Source organism: Chiroxiphia lanceolata, chromosome 6 (genome assembly GCF_009829145.1).
Source record: "Chiroxiphia lanceolata isolate bChiLan1 chromosome 6, bChiLan1.pri, whole genome shotgun sequence".
NCBI classification, from domain to species: Eukaryota; Metazoa; Chordata; class Aves; order Passeriformes; family Pipridae; genus Chiroxiphia; species Chiroxiphia lanceolata.
In genome coordinates this window covers 49,814,326-49,830,291 of record NC_045642.1, presented here as the reverse complement: position 1 = coordinate 49,830,291, position 15,966 = coordinate 49,814,326, and the positions used below count along the sequence as shown (strand labels likewise).

General features: G+C 36.7%; 2 protein-coding genes across 8 annotated transcripts in view; one reads left to right on the top strand and one right to left on the bottom strand.

The window, feature by feature from the left end:
- The first annotated feature begins 294 nt into the window (after window positions 1-294).
- SERPINA10 (serpin family A member 10) lies at window positions 295-9,039 on the top strand. The gene is made up of 5 exons (XM_032692207.1): window positions 295-600; window positions 3,500-4,240; window positions 5,185-5,458; window positions 6,176-6,323; window positions 8,756-9,039. Exons 2-5 carry the CDS (start codon window positions 3,532-3,534, stop codon window positions 8,945-8,947), a joined length of 1,323 nt encoding a protein of 440 aa, XP_032548098.1. The 5' UTR covers window positions 295-600; window positions 3,500-3,531; the 3' UTR covers window positions 8,948-9,039.
- A 2,299-nt stretch (window positions 9,040-11,338) lies between these two features.
- PPP4R4 (protein phosphatase 4 regulatory subunit 4) overlaps window positions 11,339-15,966 on the bottom strand; it is a 68,072-nt gene continuing 63,444 nt past the window's right edge. For 2 of the 7 annotated variants that reach the window (XM_032691010.1, XM_032691013.1), the window contains exon 25: window positions 11,339-12,469. Coding sequence is in view for 5 of the 7 variants with exons in the window: in XM_032691013.1 (XP_032546904.1) it covers window positions 12,445-12,469 (25 nt within the window). In the remaining 2 variants the exon portion in view is untranslated. The other 5 variants (XM_032691012.1, XM_032691014.1, XM_032691009.1 and 2 more) reach the window with 3 other exon arrangements.

Below are 15,966 nucleotides of genomic sequence, written 5' to 3'. Positions count from 1 at the left end.
CTGGTTAATGCTGGCATACTGATATGTCACCAAATAGCTGGCATGCTCTTGAAAGAGGGAGTGGAGCCCTGGCCTCTCCTCCAAAAGCACGGCCAAATGGAAGGGCAAGGGAGCTGGTAACACCCCTACAAATGTTCTGTACCTTCTCCCTCCCTCCCAATCTCCCTCCCTTGTGCTTCCCCTGCCTCAGTGAATTGTGACATAGCCTTTTATGTAAGGAGGTATTTAAAGCAGGATTGGATACTGCTTCCACCACTGAGTAGCTCAGAGCCTGCCTGTAACATAATTCTCATGGACAACTGGATCTGTGGGGCCACATCCTGACAGGGTGACGAAGGGCTAGATGCAAAGAGTTTCTTGTTTTCTTGTTTCTTGTGAAAGATAGAATATATTTACTGGAATATAACCCTCCCTCATTATGCCATTTATGGGAAACAAAATTCAGTGTTTATAAAGCAGTTAATTTATAACAGACAAAACCAGATTATCACTCTTTGGAAGGGCAAATATTTGTTCAAAATCTTCTACATGGGACAGACAACTTCTTCTCATTTTTAAACACAGCTGATTGAGAAAAGTAACAGAGGAGCTACCTAATAGGTAAGACAAGATTTATATGAAGCATTTAGATTGTAAAGGGAACGATTATTATATTTTTCATACATATCTATATATATGCAATTTTACATATTTACCAGTGAGCCTCTAGATGTGCAGTGCAGTTTTAAATGCTCTAATGTCTTCAGAAGAAAAAGGCATTTGCACAAGTAACTTCTTTAATACTGATACTACTAGAAATAAGTATTTCTTAAAATGGAAATAATGTTCACTTTGTTCTAACACAGTTTATTAATGAACTGTCTATGCATAAAGTGAGTTACCTAAAATTAGTAATAAGCTTTACTTGGGTCTAAAAATATGAGTCTATAATCTTCAAAAATTCCACCTTATTGTTCCCAGAACTGTTTTTTCCTAGTTCTAGAGGACATGCTTTATTTCTAACTGTTAGTAGAGGTGAATGATACAGCTGCTGTAATGTTAACTTTAAATTTTTGCAGTCTCAGATTTGCAGGGAATATTTAGTGCAACTGCAAAGTTCTTATTCCTGTGATGTTCATTACATCCAAATAAGTAGCATTTGTTTATGTTACTATTTGTGTATGCTGTTATCAATCTTTTGAGTGTTGAATGGTCTGGGATGTGCCTGTAAAGAAGAGCTTCCACATTTGCCCTATCCTTTCAGTCTGAAACCTATTTGTGTTGGGATGGCAGAGCCCTCTGAAGGCAGCTCATCACTTTCCCCATTCAGTCCCTTTACATCTCATGGGGGAGCTGGTGGCCCACTTGAACCAAGTACTGTCCCTACCTCTCAGAGAGAGATGCAACAGTGACATCTGCCAAACACAAATCTGCCAGATGTTGCACCAGAATTGCACTATGCCTAGAAAAGATGAGGAAGTGCTGGCACTCTGCAATGCCTAATGAGCAGTTAGGCCTGATGCTCTTTTAGAGGGATGGACTGCGGCAGAAAACCCTTTCTCTGTGACTGAATGTGATCAAAAGCAATATTGTCCAATCCCTGCTTCTGTGCTAGAGCTGACTCGGCAGTGTCCAAAGATCCTTCTTTGAAGTAGGGATGACTCCCAGAGGAAAGAACCTCCTTCTTTGCTGCCAGGGCAGGCACAGCATTGCAGCAGGAACAAGACCTCTGTGTCTGTGTTACTTCCCACAGAAATGGGTCACTACATAAGCAGCAGAAATGCCCAGCAGTTACTGCAATAGCTCTGAACTGCACTGCTTGCAGTCCATCAGTGGACAGTGAGTATCCCAACTGTCCAGAAATCACATGCACCATTTGAACAGCAAGGCAGGAGCTGAAGTCAAGTCATTCTCTTCTCTATTCCAATCCTGCAAAATCCAGACACTGAGAACCTCATTGAAAATAAACCAGGAGTTAACGGGAAAGAAAAATAAAGAAAAAATATTCACTAAATATTCACTGCATATTTTACTCTGTTCTCTGTCTGCCATGTTATGCCTCAAGAGGAGGCATAACATTCAGGATTTCACTGCCTCCCCATTAAGTCATGACAGCCCATCTGTGTTGCACCAAGTACAGAACGTGACCTATTATCTCAAAAGAAAATAGCACACCACCTGACTGCCAAAAGTACCCTGTGACTTGGCACCTGAATATCTCAGTACTCACATCAACATACCTTTTCAGGACTAACTCCCACAGCCTAAATTAGCCAACTGTGAAATTCAGCTGAATTCTGAATAAATTGAATAAAAGCAGTTTTCCCATATGCCAAATCACAAATTATACAATGACCGTAATTTGCTGTACAGATCCTTAACTTAAAAGGAGTAGTTTACAGTGCCATGTGATTCTAGACTATTGAATCACTTACTACTTTAAAGATGGACTATATAATCCATCTTTTCATCTCACTTATCTCTCTGCATGCCCCTGCTATACAAAAGGAATCTGTGCAGGCTTGGTAATCTTGGACATCCTGCTTAATTTACAATCAGAAAATGCATCTCCAAAGACTGCAGCCATTCAAAATTTTTCCACAAGGTGCAATTCCACACTGCTGTATGGGAAAGAATTCATATATTGCTTTAATGGAAAGATGGATGATAATCATATTTGCATTTCATGCTTGGAAAGTGCATTTCATGTGCAAATTTACACCATTAATGTCTGATGCTAAAGTTTTCCTGAGGTCTCCTCTAACATGTGTCCAGTTTTCTCCGAATGTTTCGTTGGTCAGATGAGAGACCCTGTAGTAACTTTTCTCAGAAATCAAAACTGGTGTAAAACACTGTATTTTTAAGCATAGAACAACTGCTTCATCCTTCTGCTATTTGACATTGAAACATGCTATTTTCAAGGAGGAAACAGCACCAATGGACCTATTTCAGCATTTGCTGGACAGAGAAGTAGAAAAGAGCAGGGAATCCTATGGCATGTGATCAGGAGAACAATCTGAATGGAGTGATAAATAAACTAAAGTAGGAGGAAAAGTGAAATGAAATTATGAAGGCCAAGCATATTGTTTCCACCACATGCTGCCTAGAATTCTTGTGCTTACAGATGACATCAATTTCCCAGGACGAAAGCTGCAACACAGCTTTTCAGTTTTCATCTTTCATTTTCCATTTTTCATCTTTGAGCTGTATATTGTGCTTGAAATCTGGGTTTCATTTTGTAAAGAAAATACAAGTGAGCAATGGAAAATCAGTGAACTACTCCTGACATGAATCACCAATACCAGAAGATCATGATATCTTTTCTGGATTAATTTAATTATGTTTGAAACTCCACTCTTTCACTGATCCAAATTTGACTTATCAGACAGGAACGAGATCTTAGATTTAGAATATATACCCTGAACAGGCAGAAAGACCATTTCATTACATCTATGACCTTTTGCCTTGTGAAGAGAAGAACAAACTAGAAAGTCATTGTGTTGCCTTTCTTTTATTCTAGAGAAAAAAAAGAGCTCATTACTGGATGTCAACATGAAAAACGGAATTTACCTACTCCTCTTAAGTGAAATATGTGTTGAATTCATCAAGGCTGGCATCAAACCTAACATTTCAAAGGAGGAAAAAGACAATAATTTCTTCGAAAGAAGTAAAAATGTCAGTATTTCCGAAGAGTGGTATCCTCACAAAAATATCTCTAAGCCATCTGAAGACCAAGGTCTTGAAGACTTCTCTCTTTACAACCTCACTGAAAAGACTGCAAATTTTGGATTTAACCTCTACAGAAAAATTGCAATGACACACGATAACAATGTGATCATCTCTCCCCTTTCTGTATCAGCTCTCATGACTGTTTATATGCTGGCAGCCAAAGGGGAAACATACAGACAAATAGTAAAAGGTCTAAACCTCCATGCTTTGAAGGACAGCATGGATCGCCAACATTTACCGGCTTTGTTTAAACAACTGACGGATAAACTCACAATGAATCAAGAACTTCTCCTCATGCAAGGTACTCTTTCTTTTATCCAAAAGGACTTCAGACTCAAGGAGTCTTTCCTGAATTTATCTAAGCAGTACTTTGATATGGAATTCCTGAGAGTGGACTTTGAAAACTTTACTCAGGCAAAACTTCTCATAAATCAAAACATTTACAAGAGGACCAAAGGAAAAATCCCAGATCTGTTTGAAGAGCTTGACCGCCATAATAAATTGCTACTTGTGGACTACATTGTCTTTAAAGGTAATAGCTGGTTTTATATTGGAAAATTATTATTTACTAGAAGAATCAAAACTCTAACTTCAGCTACATTAAGAGGAGCTTAAATTAATTCAGATGTCCTGTTTCTCTGTGTCTCTATCTAGATATACTTCCTTTCTTTAGGCTTATTTAATAGGAAATGATTTTTTTATGATAGGGAACCACAATTCTTCTATGCTTTCTTCCATACAAAAGTCTCAAAGTGAAAAAAAACCCTTACCTCAGTACATCCCCAAATGATCTCTATGACTCAAAAGCATGTTTAATTTTCATTCATCCACCAAAATGAAAAAGCCTTGATCACAATACTCTTGAATGCTGGATATTGGGCATAAAATTATGGACTAATTTTACATAGTACACAAAAATTGAAACAAAAATAATTTTTCTATTTCCATCAAGAATCCCTTTCCCCAGAGGAACCCAGCTACCCCATTATATTACCTACGAGGGGAGGGAAAGAAATAGCTGTGATGGGCACAACCATTCTGTGGAGAGGTCAGTGCATCACTGAATCCCCATCCAAAGGACTGTATAATTAAATTACATACAGGATATTGAACAGCTGGTAGAGAATTTCAGAGAAGGTTACATGTCAACAAAGGTCAGATGCTCACCAGGCATTTAATAAACAAAGAGAGTATCAATTCTGAACCTGAGTGGAAACTAACCAACCTTAGAAAAATATTTCCCTTCTTTCTGTGCAAATGAAGAAGTTTGTGGATTACTTCCTTTTCCTTCTTCTGATGTAAAAAAATTCTATTAATAATTTAATGTACTGAAATTGTCATCCACTTTTCCCAGATACGACTGACAGCCACTTCAACTAGATACAGAAAATATCCTATAGTTTTTTTAAGCTTTTCTGAACATTTTTCTCAACAAATCTAAATGCAAATAATGATTTAATTTCTTCCTTTCCTCAGGCAAGTGGGTCTATCCATTTAATTCCAAATTCACAGAAATGGAGACTTTCCACATAAATAAATACAGAAGTGTAAAGGTACCCATGATGTTCAAGTCAGATAAAATTAATTCAACTTTTGATGAGAACTTAAAATGCACTGTGATAAAGATACCTTACAGAGGGAATGCCCACATGCTGATTGTTATCCCAGAAAAAGAGGGAGACTACATTTCACTTGAAGACCATTTGTCTACAGAGGTTGTGGAATCCTGGCTTGGAAACATGAAAATCAGGTACTGCTTTGACACCCATGGGCCCTAATGTCTTTGATGCCTATTGCAGCAAAGCAACAAAGCTCAACAAAGGTTAGCTGGTCTTCCTAAGCCTTTTCACATGTTAGCATCTCTGTAGCATTAGGTATCTACAGAGCAGAGGTTCTTTAATGGCCTGTCCACGGCCCAAGTGTCACATGAAAGTTTCTACTCTGGGGGGACAAATCTTTGACTCATCTCAGAAGCGTCTGTCTTTCTGAGGGCATAGTCAATGTAGTCTTTCCATATTCTTCCTTGGGTATTCTCTCTCCTTAAATATAGCACTGACAGGCAAAGTCCACAATAAATCTAAACATGCAGCACATTTATTCTTACCAGGGGAAATTCAGAGTGACTGATAAATTTGAATATGAAAATGTAAACCCAAATTATTCCTGTGGAATGTAATTCTTGAAGCAACAATTATTTTCACTAGCCAACAAATAAGTATGTCATCCTGGTACCAGGGCACTTTTAAGTGCCACTGGAGGTATTTTATATAGAGAAGGAAATGATTTCTTGGATCACTGGCAGTTAACAGGTCAGAGACGATTTTCTGCCAACCTAAATGCCAGCAGAGACTCTTCAGTGTCTGTCCCTTCTTTCTCTGTATAAAGCTTAATTCCTGAGTAGTGTGCATTTCAGCAGCCAAGTGTTCTACTGCATAGTCCAAGTTTGCACTGATTTTTTTTTTAACAGAACACTGGATATTTCAGTTCCAAAGTTCAAACTCCAGCAAAAATACAAGATGAAAAAACTGCTTCATGCTCTTGGAATTAAAAATCTCTTTACACGTACAGCAGATCTTAGTCATCTCACAGATCAAGAATATGCAGCAGTTTCACAGGTAAGCCTTCCAAAATTCTTGCTATTTGGATTGTAGTAGTAGATAAATGGCCCAGCCAAGAGACTGTCATACACATTTATAGGGACACTAATACCAAAGCACCTCATCTGCAATCTACACACCTTATTCAGTATGGATCTCACTTCAAGTATGAGGTGTATAGAAGTAAGGGACAGTTATATCTCACACATGCTCAACACCTCCCAAAGCTAATCCATCACAGGAGAAGAGCTCTGCCTCAAGAGGAATATGGTTGACAGAGAAGGAGCACAACTGCACAAAAACTGTGAACAAGAAAGACATTGTAAATTACAGTCAAATGGTAAAAGCCAGAGCACAGAAGGAAACCCAGAGGGAACTCATCATACACAGTCCAGAAACAGGTATAATTCTCAAAAAATAAAGAACTTTAGAAAGTTCAAATAATAAAATCTCAAAAAGGTAACAGTGAGAAAGAGAAATCAAAGCAGTCCTGCCTATTCTTCTGCATACCATGGAAAATTAAAACCAGAATCTCACAGCAAAGTACTGGCACAACACAGTTGTACTCCAACCAAATGGATGTTCCACTTCATATGCTGGAACTTTAAAAGATCTTTAAACAGGCAAATGCAAGAACAGTGAATGGCCAAAAAGACAGGAACAGAGCCCCAAGGAAAAAAAGGAGGAGGAGCTACTTAGTACCACAACTTAAGGGAGAGCAAAGATGAATTTCAATAGATTGTTAGAAAACAGAGGCAGAATGAGAAGCAGAAGAAATGGAAGACAGATGACTTGACAACCACATCAATATCAAGAAAGATCAGGTCTGTGTGACAAGAGATGCCTTATGAAAAAGAAACAGCTAGTCTATAGAAAAGACAACTTGCTGATGACAGAAAATTAAAAGGCATGATCAAAGAAAGGAGATAAAAGACATACTACACAGAGAAACCTATACCTTCAGAATGGAGTGTGTGGAACAAGATGAAATGCAATTAATGCTAAATACAAATTACATTAGACTAGAAGTAACAAAATTTCTGAAACAAGATGAATTTATAAACAGTTGAGGAAAACAAGACCCAAATGATACTAATCTGACACAGGATTTGAAAACATAGCTTTATAAACTTATGTAAGGTGAAGACTCTGGCTCCATCTTCTTTGCATCCTTCCTTGAGGTATTTGTATCCTATGAGAAAGAAGTATCCAGGTGCTGCTCTTACAAGTCTCCCTACACCAAATCCTTACAGAAGCCTTTGGGATTGGCCAGTTAATAGGGTGGTATAATAAACACCTCTATATAAGTTTGAAAAACTATAATGCCCGACCTACAGGTTTTCAAAATTGTGCTGGCTTAACAAAGCAACCTTTCTGGGAAAATGTAACATCCTAAGAATAAATACTTAATGGATGAAAATTGCAGTGATTTTCAGTTTGTTATAAACTATTTCACTGTTGGGAAATACAATGGCAATCTGCAGCACTTTTCCACCCTTCCTCATGATCATATAACTTTCGTACCGATTCTCAGCAGTTAACTCTATTGTGTTATGAAAAAATCACACTTTAAGAGTAGCTGCTAACTGGTATTAGAAGCAATATGTGCATCAGCTGCAAAGTGCCAAAGGAGCATCCTGTCCCTGTGAATCATGAAAGCCAAATTCATTATTTAAGAATGTTTAGCAGAGAGCTCAACACTGGTGAAGTCCTTTATCTGTCTCATATAAGTAATTCCTCGAATTAGGAGTATGGGAGTTGGAAATCCACTAGCTGGCCAGGCAGTTCACCAAACATAGAGGAAGCACTCAAAAGTATATGCAGGCTGAAAGAACAAAAGGGAAAAGGATCAGATTCTGCCAGGCTGCGATTTCAGTGGGAAGGTCCTCAAACCAAGTCAGGACTGTATCTCATTGCTCCACATATTTAATCTGCGCTACCAAACGAACAAATTAGAAATATACAGGGAAAAAAAGCCAAGGTTGATCCATTTCCCTAAGCTCTCACAAAATCAGCTGTGGATGACATACCCAGCCAGTGTTTGTGACTGCTGAAAACACTTCCTATTTTTGAGAAACTCTCCCTTGCACAGTTAGGTGTCAAAGAGGAGCACTATACAAATGCAATGGTTGCTTCATGCTACCAGCTGCAAGAACAAAAACCCCAATCTCTTAAGTGATGTCTATGCTCAGAAGCGTGGAAAAGCACAATGACTCCTGAACTCACATCCACAATGTGAGTATTATGGGCATGGTGGCTGCACTAATATCTTTGCTGCTGAAGTAGACAGCGCATGAGTCTACCAGTCTAGCAGAGTTAGATTGCGCTGACCCACTCACATTTTTAATCCTTAACAGAAGCCTACTTCAACTGAATGCCTCACTTGGAAAAATATTCTTCATGTTAATATTTATTTCTGTCACATATTTTATTTCTACCTTGTACTTCAGGTTGTCCAAAAGGCAGTAATTGAAGTGGATGAAGAAGGAACTGAGGCCGCAGCAGCCAGTGGGTCAGAAATAATTGCGTTCACGGTGCCTCCTGTCATCAAAGTGGACCGACCATTCCTTTTTATGATTTTTGAAGAAACTTTTAAAACATTACTGTTCATTGGCAGGGTGGTTGATCCAACAAAAATGTGAATAAAGGTAACAGTGTCTATTCTTTGGTACGTAAGAGGCATTAATTTATCTTATTAATTTCTATTAGAATAAAAAGACACTGAAATATGAAATGCGAAAACCTGTTTTGTCTCTCCAGCTAGCAGCAGGTCATCCTAGTAATTATTAATGCAAAGTAACAAGCTAAATTCACTAAGGCTCAAAGTGGCAAAAATGTGACTTCTAAAATCTGTCTGAAATTTAAAAAAAAAAACAACAAAAAAACCCCACAGAACTGAACTGAAAAAATAGTATTTTAGTGATGTCTGAATAAAAACCCCAGATTCATATGCCAAAATATTCCCAAACGCTGCAGTTTCCTCAATGTTATCCTCTGTTGCAGAGACTTAAGAGCCTAGTGACTTCAATGTTAGCATACTTTTGCCACTTACAAAACAAGAAGCGGTATCAAGCCCTAAAACAGAATTTATAGCCTCTCTCTAGAGATCTTTATAACTGAAGAAATTGCACTGAGTCTATCATGAAGTCTACTACATTGTCTGTGAGTGTGACCTCTTAAAGTGTTTATGCAGAGTATCAAATCACCTCATTCTCTCAGAGTACATGATGTGCCTGCTTTGAAAATATTCCCAGTATTAAAAACAAAACAATTCAGAAAAATAACAGGTATTCTGAATGTGGAAAATCTGGCATGTACTATTTCATAACACCAAGCTGGGCCTCTCCTAAAACCAGAATTTCTGCCTTTAATATCTAGATACCAGGGTGAGCTATGTAACAGGACTTTATGACTGAACTATGACCGACTTGGGATGACTCTAGGATGAATAGATTTATTCCAATTTTATGGAGGTATGTTTTTTTCCTACCAGAGTCCAAAATATGTTGCTAAAATGTTACAGAAAAATATTTCCATGATCTAAACACAATTCCCTTTATTCAAGTACAGCAGTGATTTCAACAGAACTGCAAAATCTTAACATTCAGTAAATTTTAATTAGCAGAGTCCTATATATAAAGTATGGAACAACACAAAAATGTACTTCTAGCTTCATATAACTAACAGATCTAAGCCTTATTCTGCTTGCTCATATAACCTTCACAAAATAGGTGCCAAAAAGGGAGCAGAAGAGTGTTCAAAATCATTTGGCACGGAGCTTCAAAGACGTCTATTAGTAAACACGCACAGACAGATGCATCCATGAGAGAAGATACAAAACATAAATTAGAGGATAAAGATGGCAAATCTCAAAAAATCACCTCAGTTACCATTAGATGTCTGGGGTAAGACATTCACAAAAGGACTTAGGAGGCAGGCTCTGGCATCTGACTGGACTACAAAGGTACATCTAACCTAACTCCACAAGGCAGTATGAATGTACCCAGAAGGAGAATCACTCCTTCCTGCTGCTGGTGGATATGAGAACCAACCAGTTACACTGTACAGTTGACCTTCAGCTGTTATTCTGGATCTACAGGTGATCAGCAGGTAAAAACAATGCTTTGAAGGGTTCAAAAGCATTGGTGCCGTTTAACAGAACTAACCTAGAAGGACTGCTTGGATGAAGGTCTATATTGTGAAGGACTGATGAAAGTATGCACAAGACACCAAAGGTATTCCACAAGGAAGATGCCTAGTCCAAAAAACGTCTAAATAGAGCATTTAAATAGCAAGAATTTATTACATAATAGGGTCATTGAGTGGAGCATGTGTTATCAGTATTAAATAAATTAATCAGTTAAAAATTACAAACAAATGACAGCCAATATGAAACAAAAAGACAGACTGTATACAGAACTCATTACATGCTTTTAAGGGGAAAAAGAGCTTAGATTCATTTCTGAACTTACTGGTTGGTTTGCATTGCTCTAGTAAAGGCATTGAAAGGGCAAACACAGTTTTGTGTCCTGTTCTGCAACTGGCTACTGCTGGTCTCAGTTTGGTCCCTAGCAAAAGTCAGACTATGAACAGATTGAGTAGTCTCCTGTGGCCCACGGGTGAGCAGCTGTAGCTGGCACAATGAGTTAGGTGTCCATGGGGAGCTGGGAGTATCTGTTTTCATCACTGAGACAAAAGCAGAACCCAGGAGAAGCTGGTACAGGTCATCTGTGTATCTATATCCATACTGAACACTAAACATCATAATACTTGAAGAAGCTTTTAAAGAAATCTGTCATTTACAAGATCCTACACCAGGCTGCAGAACAAACTGAAAATTTGAGTGTTTCCACAGAACCTAAACAATGTCTGTGACTTAAGTCAGAATACAGGTAAATCCAACCATGGCGCAAGAAGCTTAAGAATTCAGAGACTGAAATACTGCCAAATCCAAAGGCACATTTTCTACTTCACACAAGACAGCATACATCCAGCATTATTACCATTTTAAATAAATACCCTCTATGGGTAAATGCTTTTATTTATTTTAATTATAAAAGATGCCCTGAGAACTTTTTTTCAAGAACATGCATGTACAGCATTGTCCTAGGTTTTATTTTGAGTAAATCATCATTCATGTTTTTACATTATAAAAAGTGACCACACGCGCATATGCATACACAGATCAGATCATCTTTATCATACACCAATGAATTTTAAAAACCACATATTTCTGACATCAGTATAGTAATGCTGCTTCCATTCTGGAATAGAGAAGCTGACAATAGCTTCATAGGCTCTCTCTCAAGTATTGGCATAAATAGCACTTTTAAAATAGGATTGCATGTTTTTCCACAGAGAAATTTTGATAGAAACATTAGCATTAGTACAAACAAATGCAGATGACATCACTGAACCATGACAGCTTGCAATTACAGCTGATTAAAAACTGGATTCATTACTATAAATTATTCAAGTGAAAATACAATCTGAAATACTAAAAATCAAAACAAGTATTTATACAACAAAACTTATGAAATAAAACTTTTTTTTTTTACATCATCTGGAGACATTTGCTTTTAGATTGCTTTGAAACTTATACAGAATTTTTATGAACTGAGTATTCGGAAAAGCATTAATTCCAAATTCACAGTACAATGCTTCTAAGGTTTATGGTTTTTTTCGTAGACTGATCAATGGTTCTGGACTTTGGTCTTAAATCAGATTCTTTAAAATGTGGGATTATTTTTTCATATTCATAACAATTCTTTCTATTACTTGCATAAAACATGGGTGCTAAGAGTTGCTAAAATTGTAGATAAGCCAATTAAATAATGGGTATGTGCATTCTAAATCTAAGAATTTGAACTACAAAGGCATAATAGAAGAAAACAAAACCTTCTCTTTAGCTACAGCAGTAAAGAGTACATAGCTGAAGTTATATTCCATATCATTTCACAATTCTGCAACCATTACATTGTTTATCAGAACATATTTTACAGCTTGGAATTTTATTTAAAAGATTTATTTAGGAGTTTTAACATCGCAGGATGTATTTTATTCATTCCAGGCATTAGAAAGTCCCATCAGAATGTTGCTTCCACCAGTTTCTGGTTCCCTTTTTTTTCTGTCAGATGATCTAGGAGTTTGATTTTCTGTTTTTTCTTCATACAAAAGAAGAAACATACATCATTTGTTGTTGCTATATTATTAAATAACATAACAAACTTATTGTGTGCAACATTTTAACATAATTATTAGCTACTGTGCTTTAAAAATTACTAGTTGCTCTACTGCACCCACTAAAAAAGCCAAATGGACACATTCTGAGGGCATTCTTCACAACAAGGGTGAAGTTCTCCATTAAGTTGTCTACAGAAGGTCCTGCAGAGATCTGTCAGAGTGAGATGGCTAAGCTATTACAAGCAGTCTGCTCATGGCTACAAAAAGTGCCAGAGGTCTCCAGCCCAACCCACGATAAAATCTGAGGAAAGTGAAGATGGGGATGAGCAAGAAACTTAGAGCTCATTACTGTGTGATTTCTAGGTCATCTGTTGACCACAATGTCATATGGGTAGTTTCTGGATTTTTCATGCCTTAATTTTTTAATCTTTAAATGTACTGTTTTTCAGCTTCACAGAGTCATGGCTATGTCAATTAAAAACTGTTTGTATTGGTCAGAAATATTTCAAACAACGGGGCTTAATTTTTAGAACTCTGTGGAAATATTAATTTGCATCAATATTTTACAGTATCATTTACATATAACACAATATATTGTTCTGTTTCGCCCTTTTAAAACTGCTGAATATTTAAAAACTGCATATATTGTATGATAATACATCAGTGTCAGGATATCTACCAGTTTCATCATAAAATGTGATGCAAAACATATGCCATTCCCACTGGACCTCAGAACTCCTAGCATCTTAAACATCAGCACGAAAACATGATTAGAAGGTGTAAGTAACCAGCTCAAAGTGTTGGAGATCAGTGGCAGAACTATTTTATTTTGTGCTCAACTTCCTAAGCAATTATATGACTGGATGAAAGACAGTATACAACATACTTACACATATAATTGCTATAATATGGTCATGCACCAAATTGGATGTCTAAAGGTTCAGCTGTGGACATCTTATAAAACACTGATGTCCGTTTATTATTAAAAAATTAATTTCTATGCAACAATAAACTACTCCCACTTTTTAGAGGATGGAAAACCTGTACCACTCATTCTTGAAGAAAGTTTAACTGAAAGGGAAATAAGATCAGGCAATATCTGTATGTCTATAGGCAAGATGCAAGATTCTTAAGTGCTGTCTATAAGGTGGATATTTTTATTGATTAATCTATAAAGTTTCTAAATAGTTTTAAAAAACTGGGTATTGAAATCAGTCATGTTACAGCAATGTAAACTCAAGCAAAACAGATTATATCTATCCTAAGTTGAAAACATTCAAAAGAATATAATAAAGCTACACAGCACAATGATACAAGATTGGACTACTTGACAGAACGCAGTGTTCATGAACCACGTCAATGTCTGCACTAGGATGATTCATGATCTAACTGGCAACTCTTCAAGCTAAAGTCTTTAGAAAAGCACGTCTGCTCTGCAAAGTGATTGAAATAAGATCACTTGTGGGACAAAATACTCCACCAGTGCTCCTTGTGATTTTTTCCTATTCCATAAGGTACTTAAAGCAGATATTGATCTCTTTTGGGATTCCACCATTAAGTTACACAGGTGCATCTGTAGCATAATTCTTGCATTTTCTATTGCTTTAGGATTACCTAAGGTCTAGCAAATTACAACAATGCTAAAGGTCACTTTCTTGTCTTGTGAGCACTGGAACATGATTTACTGACTTTTTTTTCTTGCATCTACATTATTTTCACATATGTGAAATGAAACAAACCACATGTTTGAATCCATGAGTATGGTAAGTGAAGAACTCAGTTCTCCATCAAAGTCACTTTGAGTTTTGAAAAATTCCTGGAGCATCATCATATATGAAATCAGAAATTCTTCATCCCTGCAAACTGCACTGTATTGTCAAAAGTGAACATTTGCCAAGATTCAGTAGAGCAATTTTATAGAAAATATTATGCTTAAGCAATTAGACAATATGTTGTCCAAACATATATCACTTTGAACAAAGAATCATTCATTATATCTGTTTATATTTTAATTATTAAACAACATGTTACAGCCCACATAACACACCTAATTACTTAGAAAAAGCAACATATTAGAAGTTATCTTATTCAAGTTGCAGAGCCAGCAAACTGAAAGCTAGGACTTGCCAGAATTAAAATGAGATGGTCAGTGCAAAGTTTAACCAGCACATATGTAAATTTACATGACAATATAGTCTAACTATATACTCAATTATTGTTTTCTCACAAGTTTTCTGCCTTAGTGAGTCCACTGAAGGTGACACTCATTTATGAGCACCTATTCCATTGCACTTCTCATTCTACAATTTTCAAATTCTCCTCTCAGAATCATTTCTGTCAACTGCTTATATATTTGGATATCAATTTTTTCCATCCTTCAACTTAGAAAATAATGTTTCCTTGAAATCGGCATGTTTGGGTTTATTTATTTTAATATGTGTATATTTGGCACCAGGACTGACTTTCTGAATAAAAGAAAGATAAAAGGTACACTCAAACATATCTGTGATTAATGAGGTTATGCAAATGAATGCATTTACAGCCCAACATTCCTTCATCTGTATCTCTTAATTCCTCCATATAGAGCTGCTCCACTTTCTTATGAAAATAATTAAGTATTGGGCCAGATTACAAAAGAGAAAATTAATCTACAGCACAGCAGACATTATATCAACTTGAGAAATGTGTCTGCCCTCAAGAACACAGAACATAAAAACTCTTACTCAGAACTAAATGTATGCCATCCTAAGCCTCCTCTTCTTTCTCCAAAAATGTTTTTCTTCCCCTAGTATATCCTATTGGCTTCTGACACCATGCAGTTTAGGGACTTCCTGAACCAGAGAAAGCATCCAGATCATTGCGTTTGATGAGATACAAACTTTTAAATACTCTGCTGTTAAGGTATTCATGTGGAAATGGTAGGTTGAGACTTGAAGCTGGGTGAGTCTCTTACATTTCACTCTCCTGCCAGAAGACAAAGGTGCAAACTGCTCTGTGTGAGCCTTTTTCTGTCCCTTTGTATTCAAGCAAAAGGTATCAGTTTTATTTTAAGTGACAGACATAAAAACCTTAGAAATATGGAAAAGTTTTATGTTATGTAAAAAAATGCCTAACTAACCTTTGCATCTAACTGCTTTGTGAATATTAATCCATTTATTTTCCCCAAATCCTTGTGAGACATGAGTAATTGAAATTCCTACGATGATTGCTAAAAAAAAAGATCACATTTGAACTTATTTTCTCATTTTAAAGCAAGGGAACAGAGGTATATAGTGAAAGAAAATGGGGTTTTGAGCACACCTAATTTTTGAAACTACGTAGCACTCTATGACATTTTACATTCTCAAGATACATGTCCCATTTACTTTATAGATATCTGAAAATGTCAGCATGTCTACTAATCTAACAGTTAAGTCTGAAACGATGCACTTTGAAATAAGTGACCACCTAATGATCACCTATAAAAAGTCTGAAGTAC